The following is a 24,110-nucleotide window of genomic DNA, read 5'->3' on the forward strand; positions in this document are numbered from 1 at the left end:
TCAGAAGATCTGCTGCTCAAACAGAATTTTCTCGAAGCCTTGCGGTGCCGTATGGTAGAAGTCACTGAACTGGCAGTCTAAGATGGCGCTGTCATCCACTAGAACAGAGGAGAGATCAAATGAACATTGGTTCAGTCAGTGTTTCATGAGGGTACTTTCGCATGCATAACTCACTGACTACAACAACAACAACTAGTAGTGTTCAATTGCTTTTACATCATATGCTTCCAACCAAAAAGAAGGATGTCAGTTTCAGCTTTGTACAAACTGCCCTCTTGTGGCAGAAAAATACCACAACCATAAAGACAATTTTGTGGCAGATTTACTAGGCATTTGAGCCTGTTTTTTCCCCACTGGGAATTAAAAGGTAGAGCATGGGTTACTATATATAATGTAATTAAAAGTTAAGAGAAACATTCATAAAATAAAATTGTTTATTTATGTTTGGTATTGGTGGTCTTCCCTCCTGAGAAGGAAAGTCTGTCCCTGTGCATGCAGCAGCACACACACACACACACACACACACACACACACACACACACACACACACTACACACAAAACAACACACACACACACACACACCACACACACACACACACACACACACACACACACACACACACACACACCACACACACTCACCAATAAACCACCGGACACACGGTGCCTCTGATCCCTGAAGCTGGACAGTGCATATTCTTCCCATTCAGATAGAGATTCATCTCCACGTGGTCATATGTGATGCCCTGAGATGGAAAACAAACAACTGATTAGATCAGTGTTGATTGTGTTGGTCAGTTTATTCTGATTCATTTAGGCCATATCTTTAGAAGTATTTAAACATCAATACAGCTGATCAGTGATCAATTCAGTAAGAATTAGATTAGAGAACTTTTTGGTGGTCATTTCTTTGATAATCTCGCCCACCAGCCGGTTCTCTCTGTTGAGATGTCTGGTTTCCGAGCGCCTCAGAACGGGACTTGACTGGAAGCCTATGGCAGGAGCAGACGAAACATCCGCTGGTTTTAATTGGCTGATCTCTCAGTCCATCGCCATCTAGCGCAACCCTTAGAACCTCCATCTAAGTGTATTGCATCTGGGGGCCAGTATTGTTTTTGTGTTTCCCCACCCCCCTGAAAAATAGTATTATTATAAAAATGTTTAGGAACTCAGTCCGGCTTTCAACATACTCTTGAAAGTTGTAATAGTAGAATTTTGGGTAGTGCAGCAAGTTTTCCTCTCATGTCAGTCATTGCATACCTTAGAGAGCTATTTATAACTTGTCAGAAATGTCCAGATCAATTAGCCCATTTCAGCTAATGTTTTTTTAGCCCATAGATTTTGTTGTAATGTTTGAGTCACTCAAAAATCACATGAATACACATTAGACATGGCAASAAAATGAGCTTTAAAACGGCTACATTTTCTCTGCAACCCATGACAAAATGTGTAGAATTGCAGGAAATAAGATTTAAAACATGCAAAATCTTCTCTCCACACACAAGAGAGGTGTGAACAGTTTGTCATGAACAGTGCTTGTGCCCATAGAAACAGTGCTTGTGCCTATTGTTCTGCACCACTGCCATTGATACGGAAAAGACTGCTTGTAATTTTTACTGGGATAGTGTTCTGCACAACCACAACATACATTATCAACTGCCTTTGATGGCGTGTTTACTTTTTCTATTTGAAGACATTAGTGTACAGTGTATAACGTGTTACAGGACAGCTAGCAGAGTTACCCTGGTTAGCGATTAGCATGAACGGTGATATGCTCCTACTACCTCGGGTTCCGGGGAATTATTTCCGTGGTGCACCATAACAAACACTTTTTAGACTCAATTTGGAGCCACGCCTCATAGTTATGTGTATCTCTCAAAATTGGAATGATCATGTCACTCAATAAATCCACACAGTGATGGAGTGCTGCATCAGATGACCTGGCCTCCACAATCACACAACCTCAACCCAATTGAGATGGTTTACGATTTTTTTATTTCACCTTTATTTAACCAGGAAGGCTAGTTGAGAACAAGTTCTCATGTACAACTGCGACCTGGCCAAGATAAAGCAAAGCAGAGCGACACAAACAACAACACAGAGTTACACATGGAATAAACAAGCGTACAGTCATTACCACAATAGAAAAAAAGAAAGTCTATATACAGTGTGTGCAAATGGCGTGAGGAGGTAGGCAATAAATAGGCCATAGTAGCGAGGTAATTACAATTTAGCAGATTAACACTGGAGTGATAAATCAGCAGATGATGATGTGCAAGTAGAGATACTGGTGTGCAAAAGAGCAATTTTTTTAAAAACAATATGGGGATGAGGTAGGTAGATTGGGTGGGCTATTTACAGATGGACTATGTACAGCTGCAGCGATCGGTTAGCTGCTCAGATAGCTGATGTTTAAAGTTGGTGAGGGAAATATAAGTCTCCAGCTTCAGCGATTTTTGCAATTCGTTCCAGTCACTGAAAACGTATTGGAAGCTATTTTTTAGATGGCATCGCCGATGTCGAGGATCGGTAGGATAGTCAGTTTTACTAGGGTAAGTTTGGCGGCRTGAGTAGAAAAGGAGGCTTTGTTGCGAAATAGAAAGCAGATTCTAGATTTGATTTAGGATTGGAGATGTTTAATATGAGTCTGGAAGGAGAATTTACAGTCTAGCCAGACACCTAGGTATTTGTAGTTGTCCACATATTCTAGGTCAGAACCGTCCAGGGTAATGATGCTAGTTGGGCGGGCGGATGCCGGCAGCGAACGGTTGAAAAGCATGCATTTGGATTTAATAGCATTTAACCTCTCTAGGGTATGTGGGACGGTAGCGTCTCACCTCGTCAACAGTCAGTGAAACTGCAGGGCGCCAAATTCAAAACAACAGAAATCCCATAATTAGAATTCCTCAAACATACATGTATTTTACACCATTTTAAACATACACTTGTTGTAAATCCAGCTAGTGTCCGATTTCAAATAGGCTTTACGACGAAAGCAAACCAAACGATTATGTTAGGTGAATGCCTATTCACAGAAAAACACAGCTATATTCTGTATACCCAGCCCTATTTGGTAAAAGACCAAGTCCATATTATGGCAAGAACAGCTTAAATAAGCAAAGAAAAACGACAATCCATCATTACCTTAAGACATGAAGGCCAGTCAATGCAGAACATTTCAAGAACTTAGAACGTTTCTTCAAGAGCAGTCGCAAAAACCATCAAGCGCTATGATGAAACTGGCTCTCACAAGGACCGCCACAGGAAAGGAAGATCCAGAGGTAACTCTGGATACGTTCATTAGAGTTAACTGCCCCTCAGATTGCAGCCCAAATAAATGCTTCACAGAGTTCAAGTAACAGACATCTCAACATCAACTGTTCAGAGGAGACTGCATGAATCAGGCCTTCATGGTCGAATTGCTAAAAAGAAACCACTACTAAAGGACACAAATGAGAAGAGGAGACTTGCTTGGTCCAAGAAACACAAGCAATGGACATTAGACCGGTGGAAATCTGTCCTTTGGTCTGATGAGTCCAAATGTGAGATTTTAGGTTCCAACCGCTGTCTTTGTGAGACACAGAGTAGGTGAACGGATGATCTCTGCATGTGTGGTTCCCACCGTGAAGTATTGAGGAGGTGTGATGGTGTGGGAGTGCTTTGCTGGTAATTTAATTAGAATTCAAGGCACACTTAACCAGCATGGCTACCACAGCATTCTGCAGCGATATGCTATCCCATCTGGTTTGCGCTTATTGGGACTATCATCTATCTTACAGTAGGATGGCGCCAACAGAGATGGTCGCCTCGCTTCGCGTTCTTAGGAAACTATGCAGTGTTTTGTTTTTTATGTATTATTTCTTACACTGTTACCCCAGGAAATCTTAAGTCTTATTACATACAGCCAGGAAGAACTATTGGATATAAGAGCAACGTCAACTTACCAACATTACGATCAGGAATACGACTTTCCCGAAGTGGATCCTCTGCTTGGACCACCACCCAGGACAATGGATCCGATACCAGTAGGCGACCCAAAACAACAACACCGCAGAAGGGCCAGACGGAGCGGTCTTCTGGTCAGGCTCCGTAGACAGGCACATCGCTCACCGCTCCCGAGTATACTACTCGCCAATATCCAGTCTCTTAACAACAAGGAAGACGAAATTCGAGCAAGGGTTGCCTTACAGAGAGACATCAGAGATTGTAACGTTCTCTGTTTCACGGAAACATGCCTCACCTCGGGATACCCTATCAGATTCGGTACAGGCACCCGGTTTCTTCACTCATCGCACCGACAGAAACAAACATCTCTCTGGTAAGAAGAAGGGCGGGGGTGTATGCCTTATGATTAACGAGTCGTGGTGTGATCATAACAACATACAGGAACTCAAGTCCTTTTGTTCACCTGACATAGAATTCCTTACAATCAAATGCCGACCGCATTATCTACCAAGAGAATTATCTTCGATTATAATCACAGCCGTGTAAATCCCCCCCAAGCAGACACCTCGACGGCCCTGAAAGAACTTCATTGGACTCTATGTAAACTGGAAACCACATATCCTGAGGCTGCATTTATTGTAGCTGGGGATTTTAACAAGGCTAATCTGAAAACAAGGCTCTCTAAATTGTATCAGCATATTGAATGCGCGACCCGGGCTGGCAAAATTCTGGATCATTGCTACTCTAACTTCCGCGACGCATACAAAGCCCTCCCTCTCCCTCCTTTCGGCAAATCTGACCTCGACTCTATTTTGTTGCTCCCAGCCTATAGCCAGAAACTAAAACAGGAAACACCCGTGCTCAGGTCTGTTCAACGCTGGTCCGACCAATCTGATTCCACGCTTCAAGATTGCTTCGATCACGTGGACTGGGATATCTTCCGGACAGCCTCAGACAACAACATTGATGTATACGCTGATTCGGTGAGCGAGTTTATTAGCAAGTGCATTGGTGATGTTGTACCCACAGTGACTATTAAAACCTTCCCAAACCAGAAACTGTGGATTGATGGTAGCATTCGTGCAAAACTGAAAGCGCGAACCACTGCTTTTAATCATGGCAAGGCGACTGGAAACAGGACCGAATACAAACAGTGTAGCTATTCCCTCCGCAACGCAATCAAACAACCTACGCGTCAGTATAGAGACAAAGTAGAGTCGCAATTCAACGGCACAGACACGAGACGTATGTGGCAGGGTCTACAGTCAATCACGGATTACAAAAAGAAAACCAGCCTCGTTGCGGACACCAACGTCTTGCTCCCAGACAAACTAAACAACTTCTTTGCTCGCTTTGAGGACAATACAGTGCCACTGACATGGCCCACTACCAAAACCTGCGGGCTCTCCTTCACCGCAGCCAATGTATGTAAAAAACCCTTGCAAGGCTGCCAGCCCAGACGGCATTCCTCGCCGCGTCCTCAGAGCATGCGCAGACCAGCTGGCTGGTGTGTTTACGGACATTTTCAATCAATCCCTATCCCAGTCTGCTGTTCCCACATGCTTCAAGAGGGCCACCATTGTTCCTATTACCAAGAAAGCTAAGGTAATTGAGCTAAGGTAACTGAGCTAAACTACTACGCCCCATAGCACTCACTTCCGTCATCATGAAGTGCTTTGAGAGACTAGTCAAGGATCATAATATCACCTCCACCCTACCGGACACCCTAGACCCACTCGAATTTGCTTACCGCCCCAATAGGTCCACAGACGACGCAATCGCAATCGCAATCACACTGCCCTAACCCATCTGGACAAGAGGAATACCTATGTAAGAATGAGGTTCATCGATTACAGCTCAGCATTTAACACCATAGTACCCTCCAAACTCGTCATTAAGCTCGAGACCCTGGGTCTCGACTCCGCCCTTCTGACGGGCCGCCCCCAGGTGGTGAGGGTAGGAAACAACATCTCCACCCCGCTGATCCTCAACACTGCGGCCCCACAAGGGTGCGTTCTCAGCCCTCTCCTGTACTCCCTGTTCACCCATGACTGCGTGGCCATGCACGCCTCCAACTCAATCATCAAGTTTGCAAACGACACTACAGTGGTAGGCTTGATTACCAACAACGACGAGACGGCCTACAGGGAGGAGGTGAGGGCCCTCGGAGTGTGGTGTCAGGAAAATAACCTCACACTCAACGCCAACAAAACAAAGGAGATGATCGTGGACTTTAGGAAACAGCAGAGGGAGCACCCCCCTATCCACATCGACGGGACAGTAGTGGAGAAGGTGGAAAGTTTTAAGTTCCTCGGCATACACATCACGGACAAACTGAAATGGTTCACCCACACAGACAGCGTGGTGAAGAAGGCACAACAGCGCCTCTTTAACCTCAGGAGGCTGAAGAAATTTGGCTTGTCACCTAAAACCCTCACAAACTTTTACAGATGCACAATCGAGAGCATCCTGTCAGGCTGTATCACCGCCTGGTACGGCAACTGCTCCACCCACAACCGTAAGGCTCTCCAGAGTGTAGTGAGGTCTGCACAACGCATCACCGGGGGCAAACTACCTGCCCTCCAGGACACCTACACCACCCGATGTCACAGGAAGGCCAAAAAGATAATCAAGGACAACAACCACCCGAGCCACTGCCTGTTCACCCCGCTGTCATCCAGAAGGCGAGGTCAGTACAGGTGCATCAAAGCTGGGACCAAGAGACTGAAAAACAGCTTCTATCTCAAGGCCATTAGACTGTTAAACTGCCATCACTAACATTGAGTAGCTGCTGCCAACATACTGAGTCATCTCTAGTCACTTTAATAATCAAAAATTGGATGTAATAAATGTATCACTAGTCACTTTAAACAATGCCACTTTATATAATGTTTACATACCCTACATTACTCATCTTATATGTATATACAGTACTCTATACCATCTACTGCATCTTGCCTATGCCGTTCGCCCATCGCTCATCCATATATTTATATGTACATATTCTTATTCATTCCTTTACACTTTTGTTTATAAGGTAGTTGTTGTGAAATTGTTAGATTATTTGTTAGATATTACTGCACAATCGGAACTAGAAGCACAAGAATTTCGCTACAATCGCATTAACATCTGCTAACCCTGTGTATGTGACCAATAAAATTTGATTTTCAACAGGACAATGACTCAAAACACACCTTCAGGCTGTGTAAGGGCTATTTGACCAAGAAGGAGAGTGATGGAGTGCTGCATCAGATGACCTGGCCTCGCACAATCACCTGACCTTAACCCAGTTGAGATGGTTTGGATGAGTTGGACCGCAGAGTGAAGGAAAAGCAGCCAACAAGTACTGAGCATATGTGGGAACTCCTTCAAGACTGTTGGAAAAGCATTCCAGGTGACTACCTCATGAAGCTGGTTGAGAGAATGCCAAGAGTGTGCAGAGCTGTCATCACGGCAAAGGGTGGCTACATTGAAGAATCTCAAATATTAAATATATTTTCATTTTTTAACTACATGATTCCATATGTGCTATTCATAGTTTTGATGTCTTCACTATTATTCTACAATGTAGAGAATAATAAAAATAAAGAAAAACCCTTGAATGAGTAGGTGTGTCCAAACTTTTGACTGGTACTGTATATCTCACTTGGTTAGGATATTTAAGCCTCCAAATATCCACTAGTTCCAATATATCCATAATATTCAGGATTTCCTTGTGTGCATGAGGTGCATGAGGGTGATCGTTTTGTAGTGCGATTTCCTTTACGGTCCATTGAGGTACTTAAAACCGTATTATAATCTCCCACCATAATAATTGAGTCATGTATTGCTTGTAAGATCGATCAATTATTATATATATTTTCAAAGAAGCGTGGATCATCATTATTTGGACTGTATAGATTAATGAGCCAAATCTGTTTATGGTTCAATAGCATATTTAAAAGGATCCACATTCCTTGCGGATCCATTTGAACAGTTTGCACGTTTGGATCGAAATTTATTGTTCATTAATATCATCACCCTTTTGAGTTTCTTTGCCCATGGGAAGAAATATACCCCCCCCCCCCCCCCCCCCCCCAGTCATTTTCCACCTCAACTTCATCTAAAAGGTATAGAATGAGTTTCCTGTAAACAACCAGATATTATATTCCTTCTCTTTTAGCTAGGTAAAGACTGATCATCTTTTCATATTATCTGCTAAGCCATCACAATTATAACTAGTTGTACTTATTTCACCACTTACCATAGAGATACAAGTTTTGATTATACTTGCCATAACATACGTTTGTAAACTTACCATTAAGAAGTACCATGATAATGGAGTTTCCATATAGCTGTTCCATGATATTTGCACTGTTAGTTTATAGTTCTTACCTTTTGAAGTTTATTCCCTTCATTACCTGGATGCATTATTGAGCAAGTAAGTTTTTTTGCCTATGTATCTGGAGTTGAGGACTTCCTTTTGTTTATTAGAATATAATAATATGCCTATGTTTGTCAAGTATGCCATGTGCTTTCCTTGCTTTGTTTGAGTTGTTATAGCTCATGTTTATTGACACTTTATATAGACCTTGAGTGTGTTTCGTATGATTTTGTTGCGCTCCACCAAACCAGTCCACTCACCACGATGTCCCCCTCCTGTGGAAGACTGTTGGCAGGCAGGCGGTTTTTCTCCTCGTTGTTGTGGTACACCGAACCATCATGCCTCAAGACAAGGCTGTTGATGTCCCGCCCCATGGGGACCTGGTTCAGGTTCACCTTCTGAGTGGCCACACCTATCCCCCATATACCTGCACACAGAGTTCAGAACCTTAAAAACAAGTTTCCCAACACAAACCGTACTGTGCTGCTTTTTAAACCATTTCACAAGAAGTTTACAGAGGTGCAAATAAGGTGCCTTCAGAAAGTATCCATACCACTTGAATTAATCCACATTTTGTTGTGTTCCAGTCGGAATTCAAATTTATTAAATATATGTTTTTCTCACCCATCTACACACAATAGCGCATAATGACAAACTAAACATGTTTAAAAAAATATTTGCAAATGTATTTAAAATGAAATACAGAATAACATTTACATAAGTATTCACACCCTTGAATCAATACATGTTAGAATCACCTTTGGCAGTGATTACAGCTGTGAGTCTTTCTGGGTCTCTAAGAGCCTCTCTTCTGGGTCTCTAAGAGCTTCCACACCTGGATTGTACAATATTTGCCCATTATTATTTTCAGAATTCTTCAAGCTCTGTCAAATTGGTTGTTGATCTTTGCTAAACAACCATTTTCAAGTCTTGCCATATATTTTAAAGTAGATTTAAGTCAAAACTGTAACTAGGCCACTTAGGAACAGTCAATGTTGTCTTGGTAAGCAAATCCAGTGTATATTTGGCCTTGTGTCTTAGGTTATTGTCCTGCTGAAAAGTGAATTTGTCTCCCAGTGTCTGTTGGAAAGCAGACTGAACCAGGTTTCTCTCTAGGATTTTGCCTGTGCTTAGCTCCATTCTGTTTCTTTTTTTATCCTGAAAAACTTCCCAGTCCTTAACGATTACAAGCATACCCATAACATGAGGCAGCCACTACTATGCTTGAAAATATGGAGAGTGGTATTCTGTAATGTAATGTGTTGTATTGGACTTGCCCCAAACATAACAGTTTGTATTCAGGACCAAAAGTTAATTGCTTTGCCACATTTTTTGCAGTATTATTTTCGTTCCTTGTTGCAAACCGGGTGCATGTTTTGGAATATTTTTGCTCTGTACAGGCTTCCTTTCCTTTTACTCTGTAAATTAGGTTAGTATTGTGGAGTAAATACAATGTTGATGATCCATCCGCAGTTCTCCTATTATAGCCATTAAACTCTGAAACAAAGGGTTTTTTAAAGTCACCATTGGTCTCATGGTGAAATCCCTGAGCGGTTTCCTTCCCCTCTGGCAACTGAGTTAGGAAGGATGCCTGTATCTTTGTAGTGACTGGGTGTATTGATACACCATCCAAAGTGTGATTAATAACTTCACCATGCTTAAAGGGATATTCAAATGTCTGCTTTTTAAAAATGTTTTACCCATCTAACAATAGGTGCCCTTCTTTGTGAGGCATTGGAAAACCTCTCTGGTCTTTGTGGTTGAGTCTGTGTTTGAAATTCACTGCTCGACTGAGGAACCTTACAGATAATTGTATGTGTGGGGTACAGAGATAAGGTAGTCGTTAAAAAAATCCTGTTAAACACAATTTTTACACACAGTGAGTTCATGCAACTTATTATGTGACTTGTTAAAAGTGTTTACTCCTGAACTTATTTAGGCTTGCTATCATTGTATTTAGGCCGTCATGGTAAATAAGAAGTTCTTCTTAACCAACTTAAAATAACAAAGGGGATGAATACTTATTGATTGAAGACATTTCAGCTTTAATTAACTAGTAAAAATTGAARAACATAATTCCACTGTGACTTTATGGAGTATTGTGTGTAGGCCAGTGACCAAAAATTGAAATTCAGGCTGTAACACAACATAAGAATTCAGACCCTTTACTCAGTACTTTGTTGAAGCACCTTTGGCAGCGATTACAGCCTTGAGTCTTCTTGAGTATGATACTACAAGCTTGGCACACATGTATTTGGGGAGTTTCTCCATTTGCAGATCCTCTCAAGCTCTGTCAGGTTGGATGGGGAGCGTCGCTGCACAGCTATTTTCAGGTGTCTTCAGAGATGTTAGATTGGGTTCAAGTCCAGGCTCTGGCTGGGCCACTCAAGGACATTCAGAGACTTGTCCTGAAGTCACTCCTGTGTTGTATTGGCTGTGTGCTTAGGGTTTTTGTCCTGTTGGAAGGTGAACCTTTGCCCCAGTATGAGGTCCTGAGTGCTCTGGAGCAGATTTTCATCAAGGATCTCTGTACTTTGCTCGCTTCATCATTCCCTCGATCCTGACTAGTCTCCCAGTCCCTGTGGCTGAAAAACATCCTGACAGCATGATGCTGCCACCACCATGCTTCAGTGTAGGGCTGGTGCCAAGTTTCCTCCAGACGTGACGCTTGGCATTTAGGCCAAAGAGTTCAATCTTGGTTTAATCGGACCAGAGAATGTTTCTCATGACCTGAGAGCCTTTAGGTGCCTTTTGACAAAATCAGAGTGGTCTGTCAAGTGCCTTTTACTGAGGAGTGGCTTCCGTCTGGCCACTCTACCATAAAGGCCTGATTGTAGGAGTGCTGCAGAGATGATTGTCCTTCTGGAAGGTTCTTCAATCTCCACAGAGGAACTCTGGAGCTCTGTCAGAGTGACCATCTGATTTCTGGTCACCTCCCTGACCAAGGCCCTTCTCCCCCGATTGCTCAGTTTGTTCGGGGGGGCAGCTCTAGGAAGAGTTATGGTGGTTCCAAACTTCTTCCATTTAAGAATTATGGAGGCCACTGTTTTCTTGGGGACCTTCAATGCTGCAGACATATTTTGGTACCCTTCCCCAGATCTGTGCTTTGACACAATCTTATCTCGGAGCTCTACAGACAATTCCTTCGACCTCATGGCTTGGTTTTTGCTCTGACATGGACTGTCAACTGTGGGACCTTGTATAGACAGGTGTGTGCCTTTCCAAATCATGTCCAATCAATTGGATTTACCACAGGTGGACTCCAATCAAGTTGTAGAAACATCAAGGATAATCAATGGAAACAGGATGAGCTCAATTTCGAGTCTCATAGCAAAGAGTGTGAATATTTATGTAAATAAGGCATTTCTGTTATGCATTTTTTGTACATTTGCAAAAATGTCTAAAAACCTGTTTTCACTTTGTCATTATGGGGTAGTGTGTGTAGATTGATGAACATTTTTTATTTATTCAATTTTAGAATAAGGCTGTAATGTGGAAAAAGTGTAAGGGGTCTGAATACTTTCCGAATGCACGGTATATTGGCATATGGTCATTTTGAGAGCTTTCCTTCTAGTCAATGTTTTGGCTAGTGTGATGTAAATATGTAATCTTTCTCTGATTTGTTGGATATTTGACAATTCTATACTTAACTAAACAGTAGACATTTATGTTCTATTAAATGTCTGTGTGAACTGAGAAGAGCCTAAAAACCTAAAGCTGGCATTCCATAGATAAGATGTGTTGGATGTCACCAAGATAGCCTGGAGGAACAGAACGAAGGCCTCAGTATTCCTAATAGTCCTGGCATCTGGGAGACAACAGAAGCAGATCACCAGAGGATGAACCCAAAGTGGCTTATGGTGCCCCCCATTCTATATGGAAAGCGTTGAACCAGCCATGACTGAGCATTCTTGGTATCAGCTACAGTTGAAGTCGGAAGTTTACATGCACCTTAGCCAAATACATTTAAACTCAGTTTTTCACAATTCCTGACATTTAGTCGTAAAAATGGCCTGTTTTAGGTCAGTTAGGATCACCACTTTATTTTAAGAATGTGAAATGTCAGAATAATAGTAAAGAGAATGATTTATTTCAGCTTTTATTTCTTTCATCACATTCCCAGTKGGTCAGAAGTTTGCATACACTCAATTAGTATTTGGTAGCATTGCCTTTAAATTGTTTAACTTGGGTCAAACGTTGCAGGTAGCCTTCCACAAGCTACCCACAATACGCTGGGAGAATTCTGTCCCATTCCTCCTGACAGAGCTGGTGTAACTGAGTCAGGTTTGTAGGCCTCCTTGCTCGCACACGCTTTTTCAGTTCTGCCTACAAATTTTCTATAGGATTGAGGTCAGGGCTTTGTGATGGCCAGTCCAATACCTTGACTTTGTTGTCCTTAAGCAATTTTGCCACAACTTTGGAAGAATGCTTGGGGTCATTGTCCATTTGGAAGACTCATTTGCGACCAAGCTTTAACTTCCTGACAGACGTCTTGATATATCCACATAATTTTTCCTCCTCATGATGCCATCTATTTTGTGAAGTGCACCAGTCCCTCCTGCAGCAAAGCACCCCCACAACATGATGCTGCCACCCCTGTGCTTCACGGTTGGGATGGTGTTCTTCGGCTTGCGAGCATCCCTCTTTTTTCTCCAAACATAACGATGGTCATTATCGCCAAATTGTTATATTTTTGTTTCATCAGACCAGATGACATTTCTCCCCAAAAAATATGATCTTTGTCCCCATGTGCAGTTGCAAACCGTAGTCTGGTTTTTTTTAATGGCGGTTTTGGAGCAGTGGCTTCTTCCTTGCTGAGCGGCCTTTCAGGTTATGTAAATATAGGACTTGTTTAACTGTGGATATAGATACTTTTGTACTTGTTTCCTCCAGCATCTTCACAAGGTCCTTTGCTGTTGTTCTGGGATTGATTTGCACTTTCGCACCAAAGTACATTAATCTCCAGGAGACAGAACGTGTCTCCTTCCTGACCCTGTATGACGGCTGCGGCTGGTTCCATGGTCTTTATACTTGCGTACTATTGTTTGTACAGATGGGAAATTGCTCCCAAGGATGAACCAGACTTGTGGAGGTCTACAATTTGTTTTCTGAGGTCTTGGCTGATTTCTTTTGATTTGCCCATGATGTCAAGCAAAGAGGCACTGAGTTTGAAGGTAGGCCTTGAAATACATCCACAGGTACAACTCCAATTGACTCAAATGATGTCAATTAGACTATCAGAAGCTTCTAAAGCTATGACATAATTTTCTGGAATTTTCCAAGCTGTTTAAAGGCAAAGTCAACTTAGTGTATGTAAACWTCTGACCCACTGAAATTGTGATACAGCGAATTATAAGTGAAATAATCTGTCTGTAAACAATTTTGGAAAAATTACTTGTGTCATGAACAAAGTAGATGTCCTAACCGGCTTGCCAAAACTATAGTTTGTTAACAAAAAATGTGTGGAGTGGTTGAAAAACAAGTTTTAATGACTCCAACCTAAGTGTATGTAAACTTCCGACTTAAACTGTATATAAGAAACAGCATGGTCTGTAACGGGTAGGCTACTCGGCCCAGTTTCATTATTGTAATAATTCATCGATGTTAAATAAAGATGATTATAAAGAATGAATTTCCACGACACTAGCTTTGACAGTTTTTTAAAAACTTTCCAGTATGGTTCCAGAAACTATGGTGGGTGTGTAACCAAGCTGGTGCAGTATAGCTCGGCTTGGCTCAAAAGGGGTATTAGCAATGGTGTAGTGGAGGGTATATGCAGGTATACGCCATATACCCACTTATCTTTCAGCGGGCATTGCGTATACTCACTTAAATCCCCCTGATATGTTTCAAAGTAGTGTAGTGGAGACATATACGCCGTATCAATTAATAAAGGCTGATGAAACAGATCAGAATGTTTAGCTTAAACTATTATTTCTTCACATTTTAAAATCGATACAGTTACATATCGGGATATTATTTTTGACGATATATCGTATCTTACCGTTTTGACTATCGCAATATTAGTTTTACTCTAGTTGGCTTTAATTGTATTTTTTCTTTATAACTTGTTCTCCATCTTCTTTTTACATATGTAGCCAATTTGTTTTCAGCAAACTTATTTCCATGACTGATCAAAACATGGCTCCCTCTTGTCCCTTTGCAGCAGACATATGGTGGGCAATATGTTTGGAACATAGAATCGCAATAAAGAAAATACAGTTTCGAATCGCGAAAATTGCAATGGATATCGTATCGGCAACTAAGTATTGTGATAATATCGTATTGTGAGGTCCCTGACAATTTCCAGCCCTATTCAATAGTAGGCCTACTATGAGCCTACTTGCACAGTACAGCTTGGGTTGGCCTGACTGTGAAAGACCAATATGGGATTTATAATTTTAGATCATTCAGAGTGTATGTCACTGTTTCTCATTTAATTTTTCACACAGGGCACCTTTCCATCGCCGGGCAGGCCATTTGGGAAGTTTTTGGCAAAATTAGAGTATATCCACTTCTCCAGGCAACACTCCACCACTGGTTTTAGACTCTTCATCACACACTGCTATACCAGAAGTCAGGACAGTATGTACAGTGGCTTGCGAAAGTATTCACCCCCTTTAGCATTTTTCCTATTTTGTTGCCTTACAACCTGCAATTTAAATGTATTTTTTGGTGGGTTGTATCATTTGATTTACATAACATGCCTACCACTTTGAGGATGCAAAATATTTTTTTATTGTGAAACAACCAAGAAAAAAAAGAAGAAAAAAAAACGTATGCGTGCATAACTATTCACCCCCCCCCAAAGTCTAAACTTTGTAGAGCCACCTTTTGCAGCAATTACATCTGCAAGTCTCTTGGGGTATGTCTCTATAAGCTTGGCACATCTAGCCACTGAGATTTTCTCCCATTCTTCAAGGCAAAACTGCTCCAGCTCCTTCAAGTTGGATGGGTTCCGCTGGTGTACAGAAATCTTTAAGTCATACCACAGATTCTCAATTTAATTGAGGTCTGGGCTTTGACTAGGCCATTCCAAGGCATTTAAATGTTTCCCCTTAAACCACTCGAGTGTTGCTTTAGCAGTATGCTTAGGGTCATTGTCCTGCTGGAAGGTGAACCTCCGTCCCAGTCTCAAATCTCTGGAAGACTGAAGCAAGTTTCCCTCAAGAATATCCCTGTATTTAGGGCTATCCATCATTTCTGACCAGTTTCCCAGTCCCTGCCGATGAAAAACATCCCCACAGCATGATGCTGACACCACCATGCTTCACTGTGGGGATGGTGTTCTCGGGGTAATGAGAGGTGTTGGGTTTGCGCCAGACATAGCATTTTCCTTGATGGCCAAAAAGCTACATTATAGTCTCATCTGACCAGAGTACCTTCTTCCATATGTTTGGGGAGTATCCCACATGCCTTTTGGCAAACACCAATTATTTTTCTTTAAGCAATAACTTTTTCTTGCCACTCTTCCGTAAAGCCCAGCTCTGTGGAGTATACAGCTTAAGGGGGTCCTATGGACAGATACTCCAATCTCCACTGTGGAGCTTTGCAGCTCCTTCATGGTTATCTTTGGTCTCTTTGTTGCCTCTCTGATTAATGCCCTCCTTACCTGGTCCGTGAGTTTTGGTGGGCAGGACTCTCTTAGCAGGTTTGTCGTGGTGCCATATTCTTTCCATTTTTTAATAATGGATTTAAATGGTGTTCCGTGGGATGTTCAAAGTTTCTGATATTTTTTTATAACCCAACCCTGATCTGTACTTCTCCACAACTTTGTCCCTGACCTGTTTGGAGAGCTCCTTGGTCTTCATGTTGCCGCTTGCTTGGTGGTGCCCCGTGGTATTGCAGACTCTGGGGCCTTTCAGAACAGGTGTAGATATACTGAGATCATGTGACACTTAAATAAAGTCCACCTGTGTGCAATCTAACTAATTATGTGACTTCTGAAGGTAATTGGTTGCACCAGATCTTATTTAGGGGCGTCACAGCAAATACATAATCATGCACCACTTTTCCGTTTTTTTAAAGTTTGGACACACTTACTCATTTTTTTAATACTATTTTCTACATTGTAGAATAATAGTGAAGACATCAAAACAAAACTTTTTTTAAACAAATCTAAATGTATTTTAGATTCTTCAAATTAGCCACCCTTTGCCTTGATGACAGCTATGCACACTCTTGGCATTATCTCAACCAGCTTCGTGATGAACGCTTTTCCAACAGACTTGAAGACATTCCCACATATGCTGAGCACTTGTTGACTGCTTTTCCTTCACTCTGCTGTCCAACTCAACCCAAACCATCTCAATTGGGTTGAGGTCGGGTGATTGTGGAGGCCAGGTAATCTTATGCAGCACTCTATCACTCTCCTTGAGAGAGCCGCTCAGCAAGGAAGAAGCCACTGCTCCAAAACCTCCATAGAAAAGCCAGACTCTGGTTTGCAACTGCACATGGGGACAAAGATTGTACTTTTTGGAGAAATGTCCTCTGGTCTGATGAAACACAAATAGAACTGTTTGGCCATAATGACCATCATTATGTTTGGAGGAAAAAGGGGGATGCTTGCAAGCCGAAGAACACCATCCCAACCATGAAGCACAGGGGTGGCAGCGTCATGTTGTGGGGGTCCTTTGCTACAGGAGGGACTGGTGCACTTCACAAAATAGATGGCATCATGAGAGAGGGAAATTATGTGGATATATTGAAGCAACATTTTAAGACATCAGTCAGGAAGTTAAATCTTGGTCGCAAATGAGTCTTCCAAATGGACAATGACCCCAAGCATACTTTCAAAGTTGTGGCAAAATGGCTTAAGGACAACAAAGTCAAGGTATTGGACTGGCCATCACAAAGCCCTGACCTCAATCCTATAGAAAATTTGTGGGCAGAACTGAAAAAGCGCGTGCGAGCAAGAAGGCCTACAAACCTGACTCAGTTACACCAGCTCTGTCAGGAGGAATGGGCTAAAATTCTTATTAAACTTATTGTGGGAAGCTTGTGGAAGGCTACCCGAAACATTTGACCCAAGTTAAACAATTTAAAGGCAATGCTACCAAATACTAATTGAGTGTATGTAAACTTCTGACCCACTGGGAATGTGATGAAAGAAATAAAAGCTGAAATAAATCATTCTCTCTACTATTATTCTGACATTTCACATTCTTAAAATAAAGTGGTGATCCTAATTGACCTAAGACAGGGAATTTTTACTAGGATTAAATGTCAGGAATTGTGAAAAACTGAGTTTAAATGTATTTGGCAAAGGTGTATGTAAACTTCCGACTTCAACTGTATATCCATACTATCATTTATTCCTTTTTTACCCTGCATTATTTCATTTTGGGGATCTTTATTATCCATCCGCACAGTAGGTGGCGGAACGCACATATTGTTACGAATGCCTTTATACCAAAGAAGTTGATGAACTACACTTCCTCTCCAGTTACACTTACACACAGGTGTTCAGAGCAGGCTAGATAGCCAATTAGCACAGGTAGCCACCTATGTCTTCTGTAACCAAGCGATGTGACATGGAATATGTAGTAATTTAACCTTTTGTTTTTTTGAAAATTATTTCACACTGATATGAAAGATACGTTTTTGGAAACATAAGGAATTTATCGCAAGCAATGGGTGTTAATGTTTAGACTAGCATCGGGGCGCTTAACAAAACACCCCCGGTCAGAAGCTACTATTGTCAATAGGCGCTAAAACAGTTAGCATCTACAGTATGAATGGGGTACATAGTACATACCCTGCCTTCTGTGCACGCACACCCACACCAAAAGACATTACCCTTAGTAACTTATCTATTTTATCTCCCACACAGACAGACACAGTGGCGACCCGTCATTCAGGGCAGGTAGAGCCCCACCTGTTTAGCTTTAAAAAATATATATATAAATGTGTGATTTGCATGCGTGTCACATATCAGTTTGCAAACAATGTAAAAAAAAAAGTATAATAATAATAATCATTGAGTTAATAAAGCCGCATACAAACATGGTCTCTTTTTTGCTTTCATGAGCAAGGCAGCTCCAAAATGCAGGTGCTTCAGCCTAGCTCAGTGCTTTCTGTGGTGGTGGGACAGCCAACGGAAAACACGGAGCATAACGGTTGGTAATGTTCTCTAGTTGCGCCGTGATTGGCTCAGTGTTTTGTCACTCAGGGGGACACTACGTCACCGCAAAAATCTACCGGTGCGGCCAGAGTTAGAAGTGCCGATCCAAGAAGGCTCAAAGTCATTGGCCACAGATAAAATGACATCAAATCACGTCAGTGTTTCCTCTGCGTTCATTTACGTGTGGCGCTACGCCAGGGCAGAATCATTGCCGCCACACAAAAATAAACATCCTATTTCTACCAAACACAGTTTCAATAAAGTTCTGTAAAGCAAATTCGCTTTTCTTGGTAAATAGATCATCTGTCTGGGTTCAACATAGTTCTGAAGGTTATTTAGCTCTGTGAGCTGTGGCAGGCAGCCTGCAACTTAAGAAACACAGCACGCCAGTGACCAGCGCTCTGCAGTGCGAAACACAATAACTTCAATCACTTCAGAGTGAACCTGCGCGAGAAACAGCACGCCAGGGCCCAACACACAAGCTTTGCRGCACGAAAGACAATTCACTTGAATCACGTCAGAGTGCACCTACGTGAGAACCTGCAAGAAAGGTACGTTAGCTAGCCAACTAGTTAACTACATAAGCTAGCTATAACCTAAAAACTCTACTAACATCATTTAGATCTATAATATTAGCGAACATGGTTAACAAACGTTACTAGTCTAGCAAGTTAGCTAGTTCATATGGAAGATTCTAGTGCAAGCAAGATAGCTACATTTATCGGTCACGATTAGATTTTTTCCCCTCATTAGTTTATTGAAATATTTCCCGCCACAGCAACGAAAGAGAAATGGGGCGCAGAGAAAAGTGTCAGGTAACAACTTAGCTAGCTGTCAAATCAGCGTGAATGAAATGAAACTTTACGTTAGCTAACTAAATAAACTCACCCCATTCGTACAAATGTGCGCAACCGCAACATTCAAACGAGGCTACAAAGAAAACTAATGGGACTGTAGCAACTGTGTTGACTTCAAAATCTGGGGTGTGAACTACGTTTCTATTCAAGCATTGATCGACATGGTAATGGCTCTATAGTATTGGAGAAAAGTTGAAAAAACGGACCCTCCGTTACATCGTGACGTGTCATGCCGTAACATACAGCACCCATAAAGCAACTATTTCTGTCTTACAATCTCCCTCCACCAGGTGTAGCACTTGTCTCATCGTTTAAAAACAAGAAATGGACAGTGACGGGGTAAGGGGGATACCTAGTCATTTTTTGCGTCATCACTGCATGCGATCATCATTCTCAAAGCAGCTGTTTACTTCTGTGATCACTTTAGCACCGCCCTAAAAACCCGATTCAAATTCGACACAAACCTTCAAATAGGTATGTAATGACACATTATATAAACTCTTTATAGTGTTATTTACATTTTAGGTGATAAGTTGGACAGATCGAGTGAAAAAAAAGCAATTTCCCCACACATCTCTCTAATTCACTATCACGCATTAGTTTTGCTCTCCCACCCGCCATTTTTAAAAAGACCCGACGGGGCTCATTGCCTTCTTGAATCATGCAGAAACGGGCAGTGTGGGGGTCATGTAATTGATTTTGTTGGAAAGGGGGGAATTGTGCTTTACAATGGTATTGACATTACAGTTGATCTGGAAGTATTACGTTTTTGGGGAGCTAAAATAAGGTCAATTGTACGGACCAAGGCAATGTACAAAAGTGAGTGAGTTTAACTCTTTAAAAGCTTAAGCTATCGTTTTTATAAGTGTATGGCTTACTTTACTAGACAGAGAAAAGGCAGAATCCCGGGAGTGAGGTAGGGATGCATAAGGGACAGAGTGGAGCAGAGGAGAGAGCCAGGAGGGATGATGGAAGGAGAAAAGAGAGGAGTAAGGCCTACAGCATTATGTGTAGTTTTGTAATGCTTGCTATCTGTAATAGGTATTGCCCCAGACACCAGTAATTCCACTAAACTACTCTACATCCCATCTAGGAATGTTCTGCTGCCTGTGCCGTCAACATAGACAGACTGCTAAGAGGGGTGTGTCAAAGCACCCTTTTATTGAAATAGGGGCCCAGATTCATCGGCTGGACTATATTAACCGGCACTCAGGGACAGAGCACCACATGGAAAGTGTGAGGGCTCATGCAATGCTGGCAAAAGGTAAAGATTGTTCTATTGGATCCTTCCATTTCTCAAAATGTCTTCTAATGTAAAAGATGTCTCAGATTGTGCACTAACCGTGGCTCAGTAATAACGCATTATGTCTGTTGCTGTTCACATGCTCCTCAGTCATGGTTGCATTTGAGCCAACCACAGTGCGTGAGGACGAGGCTGTCATTGTGGGTTTTAAATGTCTGTACCATCTAACAAAGCGGGAGCAGGCCCATCACACAAACTTCACAGAACTGCTGGACCTTGCTGAATTGCTGGGTTCTGACTACTTCACAAAAGCTCAAAGCGTTTTTGTTCATATTTTCTTCACTTGTTATTTAAATGTCACCTGACTTATTTCACATTGTTCTCATTTACTTGAAGATTGGCAAGAACACAAACTACAGGTCACACAATAGTGGAAGAAATGTTGAAGATTCTGGCTCAAGTAGTGGAGGAGCCTATCCTCCATGTCATCTAGACATCTGTAGCCAATGGCCTGGAGCCTGATGAAACTACAGATGTGGCAACTAATAAGTACCTGGATTTACATGTCAGGTATTATTTCAATTAGAGTTGTACAATTATTTTTAATTGTGATATTCTACAGTCATCCATGAGTAATAATGCAATTGTGTATGGATTTTTGTATGTTTTCCAGATACATGGATCAAGAGGGACACCTTTACAACCAGTTCCTCGACCTGGTCTCAGTCCCTGATGGTAAGGCAGACACCATCGTTGCCGCCATCAAGGTGGTGCTGCACATCAAAAAGATACCAACAGAGATTGTACGTCCTGGGCACTGATGGGGCTGCAGTGATGACTGGTATGGACACAACACAGTCTTAGCATTAACAATTTCTTCCATATTTTTTTTTTTTTTTACAGTATGTCCTGTGATACAAACATGACAACAGTGGTGTGGCAAAACAGCTAAAGGATGCCTTCCCGTGGACGGTGCCTGTGGCTTGTGCTGCCCACTGCCTTGCTCTGGCCTGTAAAGATGCATCAGCTGAGGCCCCCTATATGGACACTATCAAGGAGCACCTGCAGCAGCTCCATAGTTACTTTGCCAAAAGCAGTAACAAGACAGAAGTCTTGGGCCTTCAGTACTTAAAAGTGAAGGTGAGATTATGCATCACATTTCTTCATTTGGCTACTCTGGTTTCCTCTTGTTTACCTGCATCTATTCTACACTCAAAATAAATGTATTTTGCAGGAAGTGAAAGATGTTTGCTGGCTGTCCCAGCACCTGGCCGTGGCTAATCTGCAGCGCAGTATTGGCTGAGGTGGAGGTGAACCGGTGCCCAACTGCTAAGGGCCTCTACGCTGTCTGTGCCACGTACAGGTAGGCCTACATGTATTATAAATTATAGTGGACTCAAAACTGTATTTGAATGGTCCACAATGTGGCTTTTAAAACCTGTTTTGTATTGTCAATTGATGTATCATTGTGGAGTGACAAACTTTTCTAACTCTCAGATTTGTGGCAGCACGGACGTGCTGACGTGCTGCCACGCCTGACGCGGCTTTCAAAAGTATTCCAAAAGGAGGATGTAAACTTCCTGGACAGAAAAGAGCAGGTACATTCTTTTCTATCTTACATTTACATTTTAGTCATTTAGCAGACGCTCTTATCCAGAGCGACTTACAGTAGAGTGCATACATTTTATTAAATTTTTACATACTGAGACAAGGATATCCCTACCGGCCAAGAGCAGACGCTCTTATCCAGAGCGACTTACAGTAGAGTGCATACATTTTTATTTTATTTTATTTTTTTACATACTGAGACAACGATATCCCTACCGGCCAAACCCTCCCTACCGGCCAAACCCTCCCTAACCCGGACGACGCTATGCCAATTGTGCGTCGCCCCACGGATCTCCCGGTTGCGGCCGGCTGCGACAGAGCCTGGGCGCGAACCCAGAGACTCTGGTGGCGCAGCTAGCACTGCGATGCAGTGCCCTAGACCACTGCGCCGCAGTGCCCTAGACCACTGCGCCACCCGGGAGTATCTTCATGTTCAAACATGTGCAAATGTGTCAGTTTAACAGTCACAGGAGAGCACTACGCAATTAAATATTTAAGAACTATTGACACTTCATTATAATAACTTCAAGCAAAACAACTCGTGTTTTTACAGCTCATGCTGGTTTGCCTGAGGCTGATGCCGTGCAGGTGTTTGAACACATGCATATACAAACCCTCTCATTCAAATAAACACATACAAGAACACATACATACATGTAATAGTGCCAGACATGCACACAAACATATACAGTTGGCATTGCTGTTATGATTTTAGTTGTCCTTGATGTCCTTTGTTTTTTATTTTTGGGTTTGGTAATTTGTTTTTTGTTTTTTTGCATTGTTTGCCGTTTTCTTCTGTCTTTTCCTTTTTTCTCTTTAGTTCATTCTCTTGGTTGTTGGTGCATTGGGGGGGGGTTCTTGGGGGTGGGGAATGGAATGAATTGTATTTTTATTCTTGGGGGGGGGGGACGGTGGGGAGGCTCTCGAATGGTTGAGGGACAGCTATTGGGGAACTGTGGGGGGAATCTTGGAGGGTTCGGGCTCAAATTTTTTGGCGTGGTGGGAGATCTGTCAACGTGCCCTTGAGCAGGGCATTGACACTGGATGCTTCTGTGTGTCACTCTGAATGGAATGAATTGTATTTTTATTCTTGGGGGGGGGACTGTGGGAGGGCTCTCGAATGGTTGAGGGACAGCTATTGGGGAACTGTGGGGGGAATCTTGGAGGGTTCGGGCTCAAATTTTTTGGCSTGGTGGGAGATCTGTCAACGTGCCCTTGAGCAGGGCATTGACACTGGATGCTTCTGTGTGTCACTCTGAATGGGTGTCTGTTGGATGACTGATATGGTGTAGTTAGTCCCGTGTGGCTCAGTTGGTAGAGCATGGCGCTTGCAACGCCAGGGTTGTGGGTTCATTCCCCACGGGGGGACCAGGATGAATATGTATGAACTTTCCAATTTGTAAGTCGCTCTGGATAAGAGCGTCTGCTAAATGACTTAAATGTAAATGTAAATGTAGTTGTTGAGCGGCTTCACTGCAAGTATATTGTATGTTTCAAATATTCAATCAAAAATATATATAATTACAATTAAAAAAGGAAGACATCCTCTTTCTAGAGCTCCGACCTGAAGATCACTGACGTAATCATGATTCGACGTTGTTTATTTCCGAGTTCCCAGTTGTGTTTAAAGCCCCATAAATCCAGAGAATGCCAGACTTTGACAAAATTTGCCCACTAAGGACTGCCGCGCCACCTTCCTGTTAAAGTGAGCACATCAAAACAAAGTGAGTCCAAAAATGTCTTGTATGCTGCTACATAAATGATGTAATATGCCAGGGAGATAGTATTACTTTCATAGCTACAGTATACATAAGTGTTTGTTGTGTAGTAAGCTGTTAGTAGCCCATGCACCTCACCCTAATAATTTGGTCCCTTTATCCCTCAATTTAGCCTACTGTTCTGACTTGGTGGTGCACATGTAGCCTATAGCCTGTTTTAGAGAAATGTAATCTAATATTGTAAGAACTTTC

The 24,110-nt window shown here is 42.2% G+C and overlaps 2 protein-coding genes across 4 annotated transcripts in view; one reads left to right on the forward strand and one right to left on the reverse strand.

Moving 5' to 3' along the window:
• Positions 1-24,110, reverse strand: part of LOC111965079 (SPRY domain-containing protein 7-like) — a 25,861-nt gene continuing 1,751 nt past the window's right edge. Inside the window, exons 3-5 of the mRNA XM_023989067.2 lie at positions 8,570-8,736; positions 644-747; positions 1-88 (exon numbers count right to left, since the gene is read on the reverse strand). Coding sequence (XP_023844835.2) covers positions 1-88; positions 644-747; positions 8,570-8,736 — 359 coding nt within the window. The remainder of the gene's footprint in view (positions 89-643; positions 748-8,569; positions 8,737-24,110) is intronic.
• The window catches only part of LOC111965078 (tripartite motif-containing 13), a 10,793-nt gene continuing 5,310 nt past the window's right edge, over positions 18,628-24,110 (forward strand). For 2 of the 3 annotated variants that reach the window (XM_023989064.2, XM_023989065.2), the window contains exons 1-7: positions 18,628-18,983; positions 20,383-20,553; positions 20,929-21,102; positions 21,206-21,267; positions 21,436-21,672; positions 21,767-21,895; positions 22,030-22,130. The gene's annotated coding sequence lies outside the window, so the exon portion shown is untranslated. Of the gene's footprint in view, positions 18,984-20,382; positions 20,554-20,928; positions 21,103-21,205; positions 21,336-21,435; positions 21,673-21,766; positions 21,896-22,029; positions 22,131-24,110 lie in introns of all 3 variants that reach the window. The other variant, XM_070443972.1, reaches the window with a different exon arrangement.

Source organism: Salvelinus sp. IW2-2015, linkage group LG6.1, assembly GCF_002910315.2.
Source record: "Salvelinus sp. IW2-2015 linkage group LG6.1, ASM291031v2, whole genome shotgun sequence".
NCBI classification, from domain to species: domain Eukaryota; kingdom Metazoa; phylum Chordata; class Actinopteri; order Salmoniformes; family Salmonidae; genus Salvelinus; species Salvelinus sp. IW2-2015.